General features: G+C 40.6%; 1 protein-coding gene across 2 annotated transcripts; it reads right to left on the bottom strand.

Annotated features, from left to right (window-relative positions):
- Positions 1–1758: 1758 nt before the first annotated feature.
- Positions 1759–4338, bottom strand: LOC9656026 (methylcrotonoyl-CoA carboxylase beta chain, mitochondrial). 2 transcript variants are annotated; one of them, XM_024661076.1, is made up of 10 exons: positions 3920–4338; positions 3740–3859; positions 3239–3673; positions 3034–3124; positions 2749–2984; positions 2529–2693; positions 2391–2465; positions 2205–2336; positions 2094–2150; positions 1759–2039 (listed from the first exon to the last, which is right to left on the bottom strand). In XM_024661076.1, the coding sequence occupies exons 1-10, from the start codon at positions 4268–4270 to the stop codon at positions 1836–1838; spliced, it is 1866 nt and encodes a 621-aa protein (XP_024516844.1). In that variant the 5' UTR covers positions 4271–4338; the 3' UTR covers positions 1759–1835. The 2 variants fall into 2 exon arrangements, with proteins under 2 accessions (XP_024516844.1, XP_024516845.1); XM_024661077.1 differs by having other exon boundaries at positions 3740–3845; positions 3920–4009.
- Positions 4339–7125: the final 2787 nt, after the last annotated feature.

Here is a 7125-nt window from a genome sequence, read left to right as displayed (position 1 = left end):
AGCGACCCATCTATTTGTTCAAGAAGTTTGGCAAATATTTTCTTGTAGTGTTTTTCTAGCTAACAAGGATAATATGACTAATGAGGATTAAAGCCATAGTACACAAAAAATGGAGAGTGATGTGTTGAAAAATGCTAAAAATTATTATAAGTAAACTGAATACAACAAAGGAAATCAATTCAATTATGTTATTGATGGGAAATAAAACATCAAGATACTACTCAAATATTTTAAATAATACCTGTTCATTACCCATTAGTCTAAGAGAAGTTAACAATTTGTTTTTGACAAAAAAGGAAATAAACTAGCACCAAATGTGAAAACAAATTAAAGCCTTTAATCATTAAAAATATCATTTGGTAGTCCATAAAGATGGAAAATCTTTTTATAAATAAGCTTAACCAACTGTTTTTCATTAATATTCTTTTGACATGCCAAGAAACGTGCCATTTTGGAAAACTAATTGACCACAACAAAGATGTTATCAAATCTTTAAGAAGGTAGAAGATTAGTAAGGAAATCCATATAAATAAATTTCTAAAGCTTTCAAGGTTTAGATTGAGTTAATCTAAACCTTAGATTGGAGAAGACTAGATAGAAGATAAAAGAGCAATATCTTTAATATTTTATTTCCCATTAACAAAATGATTGAGTTAATCTTTTTTATTAAGTTTGTATATAATAATTCTTAGTATTCTTTAAAACATCACTTTTCATTCTTTTTCAACTATAACATTAATCCTCATTGGTTATATTTATTTTCCTTTAATACTAGATCTTATAAATAATTTTATTATTGCTCATGCTACTCCTTTAAATTCTCTTTATGAGTTCTATCTTCATGAGATGATAGATGTTCACCGTCACCTTTCTCTCATTATTGTACTATTCATTATTCTTACCAATTTAAGCCTTTAACTTCTTCATTATTATTGAAAGACTATATGCCCTTGTAGCAAGTTAGATTATCAATGATTGTGTTCTTTCTTTTTGCTTTCTCACATATCTAAATCATTTATTGACTTAATCTTTCTCCATTCATACAATGTTTCATTTTTCTTCATTAAAACTTTATTATGCCCTTTTTGATTTTGTTTATATTCCAATCACCACCAATGGTTATTATTGCAGAGTAGAAATTTAAGGTTGCTGCCAAACTCTATTATTTAATTGATTAACTTGGATATTTTCCTAACAATCATACTTAAGAGTTTGTTTCTCATCATGCTTATGCTTTTAAGTTTGTTGTGAATCTCCATCAATATTATCTACTTAAGCATGGTCTTACACCACTTTAGTTGTTGCTTGATTCTCAACATTAGGGGGATAATATTATGTATTTGTCATCTCTTTGTATTTATTGAGAGTATATTCACCACTACTGATTGTTGTGGGAATTAAACCTTAAACCTTAATTCATCAGATTTAAACTCAAAATAAAAAATGCACATGAATGAGTATTTAGAATTAGTATGAAGAGTTTAACTTTCTAAATTAACTTGAGATATAAACTTAATTAATTTCTAAAGTCAGAGTATTCATATAAATTTATCTTTTCTTTTCTATTGCTTTAGTATTTTAGTAGTAATTATTGTCTTCACTTCTCTAGATATTAACAGTAAGCCTTATTATAATTATACTACTATTTATACTATTTTAGATATGTTAGGCTTAGAAACATGATAGCGAGTGACTTAGCTAAACGTGGAACAAAGTAAAGTTCTCAGACTTCACTTGCATTTTTGTACCCTGATTAAATAAGAATGAATAAGTAAAGTTGAGGACTATAAAATAGTATTCATCTTGCAGATCTTGTTAGATCCAATCTTCTGTAGTTACATCCGAAAAACTCCGTACTTCGAAGTTTGTGGAGAGCTTTGAGATGCGGCCTTGAGACACAGTCCTACAACTTGTCTCGTGTCCGCAGGATCAATCACGCCATCGTCCCAAAGCCTGGCAGTAGCATAATAAGGATTGGCCTCTCGCTCATAAGACTCTACAGTCTTGGATTTAAACAGCTCCTCCTCTTCCTTGCTCCACTGCAACAGAGCCACCATCATACAAGAGAAGAAATGTTCACGAGAAACACTTACTGGATTTCCTTTCCTGGAGCGTTGCTCCTTCTCAATCTGCACGAGAACTCCTGCTGCCTGATCGGAAAAAAGCTCTCGCTGACTCAAGTAAAACTATATGAAGAAACATACCTGGCTGCCTCCCATGACCGAGATCCTAGCGTTTGGCCACAGAAAAAGGAAGTTGGGACTGTAAGCACGTCCGCACATTCCATAGTTCCCGGCGCCGTAGCTCCCTCCGACTATCACAGTAATCTTGGGCACCTAGAAAAGTTTCAAACAGGTAAGAAACTATTATCTAAAGTTTTTCAAAGCAACCTTGGCACAAGCAACAGCCATGACCATTTTGGCACCCGCTTTGGCAATACCACTAGCCTCGGATTTGGATCCCACCTAAAATTATCATAAATAAAATCACATGAAATGGATAGAAGGATAAAGTTCGTTGATACGAACCATGAAGCCAGTGATATTCTGAAGAAATAGTAGCGGAATGTGGCGTTGAGCACAGAGCTGAATGAAGTGAGCACCTTTCAAGGCTGACTCAGTGAAAAGAATTCCATTGTTTCCCAGAATCCCAACGGACTGTCCATGAATCTTTGCAAATCCTGTGACCAGCGTCTGGAAGATTTGAGATCAGTAAGTTTTGAAGGAAGACAAATTCGAAAAAGCTTACACTTCCATATAGCTTCTTGAACTCGTGAAACTCACTTCCGTCCACAATTCGAGCAATGACGGAGCGAATATCATAAGACTGCCTCAAATCCTCTGGAATGATGCCATGCAATTCAGAAGGATCATACAATGGTTCCCTTACGACAGCGTCTTCGTCCAGCTTTACGTTGGGAGTTGACGCAGCAAGATGTAAATTCCGGACAATCTTTCGACCAATTCCAAGAGCATGCAGCTCATCTGTGAACATAAAAACTGTGAGCAAACATTCGAACTGAAAGATCCTTACCTTTCGCAAAGTGGTCGGCTACTCCTGATACTTTACAGTGCAAATCGGCTCCTCCGAGATTTTCAGCAGTGACTTCCTCTCCGGTCGCAGCCTGAGAAAGCACACAGAAAGAAAGTTAAAGAAACGAAAACGGAAAAGCCAGAAAAACAAAAACAAAAGCAGCACGAGAACAAAGCCACGAAGCCACAAAGGAACGAAGCCGTACCTTGACAAGGGGAGGTCCAGCAAGAAAAATCGTCCCATTTTCTTTCACAATGACACTCTCATCGGCCATGGCTGGAACGTAAGCACCACCTGCTGTACACGAGCCCAGAACAAGCGCTATCTGAGGTATTCCAGCCTCGGACATCCGCGCTTGGTTGTAGAAAATCCTGCCAAAGTGATCTCTATCCGGGAAAACGTCGGCTTGCCGGGGGAGATTTGCGCCTCCACTGTCCACAAGATATATACAAGGGAGGCTGCATTGAGCTGCGATCTCTTGAGCTCGAAGGTGCTTCTTTACCGTGATAGGATAGTAAGTTCCACCTTTTACTGTTGGATCATTGGCGACGAGCATACACAGCCGGCCGTGGATCGATCCAATCCCTGTGACAATCCCTCCAGAAGGAACTTGCTCGTCATACATGTCGAATCCCGCTAGCTGCTCACAAGAGTTTGTCACATTTTATCAGAGGAAAAGGAAGTAAAACTGTGACACTGTTATCACCTGGGACAATTCGATGAAAGGCGATCCAGCATCCAAAAGTTGGTCGATTCTTTCTCGCGGCAGGAGCTTGTTTCTTGCTCTATGGCGGCTGAGAGTCTTCGGGTCCCTGTCATTGCAAACCTTTCAACAAAGAAAAAACAATGAAAACGTAGAGAACGTCGAGAGAAAGATCGGCAGCACCTTGCGGACATTCTCACGAAGCTCGGAGACGAGTCTTTCCATAGCCTTGCGATTTGCGTGGAAAGCATCGCTCTTGACATCCACGCCGTCCTTGAGAATGTTTAGCCCCATGTCCACGGCCATCACATTCTCACTCTCTTGCGGTTGTGTGGACGCAGAAGCCATGGAATAGCCCCTCGATGGAGAAAGAGATGGAAATCGCGATCCGTGGCCAATCCTCCCGAGCCAAAACTCCCGCAATCCAATCCACGAGCTGGAGGATTCCTGGCAGTGACTTACAAGAGCCATCGCAGGTCCAGCGCGCCGCCATTTCCATCGCAGCAGCCTCGCGACGCGATGCCTGTGCGCCATGGAGAGATAGATGCGTAGGGCGAAGAAATACTCGTGAAGATCAAAACGGATCTAGAAGAATATGCGCCATTCGAGTAAATAAAAACCTAGCTCGCCTGGGAGATTCGAACTCGCGCGGGCAGAGCCCATGTATATCAGATTTTTAAATTTAAACTTTATTATAAAAAAGGGGTTAAATTCTTTTATTTTTAGGCAAAAACATTGAATAAAATTATTGATTTTGTATTCACCCAACATTTGCTAGGCAATATAACATAGTGATCAATTTCAACCTGAAATCTAATTAAGAACCTGGGATGTAGATTGGAAACCTTTAATATAATTTCAAGAAAAAGTAAAATTTCTATGAATAAATACTTATTAAATAAATGCAAAAATATTACTTGGAAATATGAATATAATTAAAACACTAAGGTTTAAGGTCCTTACGAGAGTTGGCAAAGCTCACCTCTTCACCGTGTGCACGCTGGCAGTGAAAAAGCTGCTGCAGCTTGTGTATGGACAACGTCAACAAAGCCTGCGCTAGTCAACACCAGTCAGCAGCCAGACCTTGTAGCCCCAATCCCAAATAAACGACGTCTTGTATTCGCGGAACCATATGTTCAGCTTGTACCGAGTGATTTTTCCTTCAGGAGAAAAGAAGTACCTTCCCCGGCTAGTACGTCGAGAAGGTCTGCTTAGGTACCACTTGTCTTCCTTATTCATGTGCGATGCAGATGTCCAAACTGCCAAGATACGCCAGCTGATTCGCATCCAGCCACTCGATCGTCTTGTCAATCGCCTCCTCGATCTTCTTCTTGCCCGGCCACCTTGTCGTCCCGGATCGTGTTCCTCATGGTGTACGCATAGATAATTCTCCAGCGCGTTCCTGGCGTCGATCTTCTTCCTCGCCTCGTCGTCCTCCGCCTTGAACTTCTCAAACGTTGAGGATACCATTGGCAACGCAACCGTGATCTGCGAGACACCCCTGGGAGCCGGAGGAATGCCGGAGAGAAGGGTCCCAGCAAGGTGGAGGAGTTCGAGGACAAGCAGAAGGCGCTCGAGGGGATCTGCAACCTGGTGATCGCGATAATGTACCAGGGTGGTGGTGGTGGTGGCGCTCCAGGCGGCGGCGCTGGGTTTGGAGGAGGATCGAGGAAGAGACGTATTGAGATGCGAGAGACTTTGATAGGCTTTTTTGTTATATTGGATTGTGCGGTCTTAGCTGAATTTTTTGGAGTTCTTTCTTTTTAGTACTCTTCTTCTATGAAATGGCAACATATTTTATTCGATGCAGCAATGTGTTGCCAGCAACACATTACATTCGATACGAGTACACACATATCAGGTGGCTTCTCCCATGAGCTCTGAGAGATCAAGCATGCTTAACGGAAACATGAAGAAACTGAGCCCCGAGCAATTCCTGAGCCAGCAGCGAGGCAGGGCAAACGCAAGCACTGCAGTGGCACGCGGGAGTGCATCCCGGTCCAACTCCTACCGGGCAAACGCATTCGGTGCAGTGGCATCCATCGCAGCCAGCTCCAACAAGCGCGCTGCGCTCCTCAACGCAACTTCCAGCAGTGCCAGTAGCAGCAGCAACAACAAGTGCTATCATAAGCGCAAGAAACAGCTTGGATTGTGCCATCATGTAGAATTGTGCAAATAAGAAATATATATGCGAGCCCAGCGAGATTGAACAGAGGCTTGCATAGGCTTTTAAGCTCGAAGCTTGCAGCAACGACAGAAACGTTGATTTCAGCCAGCTGGCTGGCTGATATGCACACATGAATTTGTTTTTATGGAGATGCTCCCAGAAGCACAAGAGTTAGAAGGACGACAGAAACTTGTAAGCTGAACATATACCTTCAGTGGTTAAAAGGTCCACATTGGGTGCCTATATCTCCACGGCCATGCTACAGTGGAATATTATGATAAATTAGTGGTCTAATGTAACAATAGTAGTAACAATAATGACATCAACATTTCTCTGCCAATGGATGTAACCCTGGTGACAAAATGTTGCAATACATTATTACCAATTTTTATCATCTTAAGAATACAATCATCCCTTAATTTGAATCAACACTTTGCTAAAAATATATAGCAAAATTTGAAGAAATTGCTGGTAGATATACAAATGGTTAATCATTAAAATAGAAAGCTGGAAAACGTCACCACCATCGAGCATTTCCAGGATTTAAAATATCTTTCATGCATCAGTTTCAATACCATCTGCATAGAGTTTAATAATTCCTGATGGATATTTTTAATCCTCTTTAAAACAAAATCTTAGACACTCCAATATATAGCTTATTAATTTGGTATTCTGATGATGAAGTTGAATATTGGATCGTCAAGGGAATAGCAACGAAGATGTTGGATGCAAAATGGATCAAATGCATCAACATGTTGTCATAAGGTGAGCATTTCTCTAGTGATTGCTACACGGAGGACTACATAGATTTTTCCTATGTAACTCGCAAAATACCTGCAGTAGGTTGTTTTCCAGCATTGCCTTGATTTGGATTCCTTCGATACTGTTGATCTGATCGAGTGGTGGTGAGAATTTCTGGATTTGGGTGGGGATGCCGAGAGAAAAAACAGGATTTGGTTTTCTGGGAAACGCAGAGCTAGCCGACTAGCAGGTCGCACGTTGGAGGTTAATGCTCACTAGAAACAACGAGGAGAGGCTCACAACTTATCGTAAGTCAAAGATAAAATGTACCAAAAGTTTTTACGTTGTCTCCTAATTGTCGAGCAGCGAGAAAATTTAAGGAACAACTTGGCCTTGGAGAGCCAGTGGCCTTGGCCTTGCAGCTCTTGCATTCTCCACACTTCTCGTCACATTCCGAATATTTTCCTAAAAGAAGGAAAAA

The sequence above is a fragment of the Selaginella moellendorffii genome, unplaced genomic scaffold, assembly GCF_000143415.4.
Source record: "Selaginella moellendorffii unplaced genomic scaffold, v1.0 SELMOscaffold_79, whole genome shotgun sequence".
Taxonomy (NCBI): Eukaryota; Viridiplantae; Streptophyta; class Lycopodiopsida; order Selaginellales; family Selaginellaceae; genus Selaginella; species Selaginella moellendorffii.
Note: the sequence above shows the minus strand (reverse complement) of the source record. Positions and strands in the feature narration are given on the sequence as shown.

What these genes read in the sequence shown, in the direction of transcription:
- LOC9656026 (XM_024661076.1), bottom strand. Translation starts at nt 4,270, where the DNA reads ATGGCGCACAGGCATCGCGTCGCGAGGCTGCTGCGATGGAAATGGCGG. An exon ending in TTCGTGAGAATGTCCGCAAG is followed by an intron (nt 3,860 to 3,919) that starts GTGCTGCCGATC and finishes CTTTGTTGAAAG; the next exon opens with GTTTGCAATGACAGGGACCC. An exon ending in CTTTCATCGAATTGTCCCAG is followed by an intron (nt 3,674 to 3,739) that starts GTGATAACAGTG and finishes TCTTGTGAGCAG; the next exon opens with CTAGCGGGATTCGACATGTA.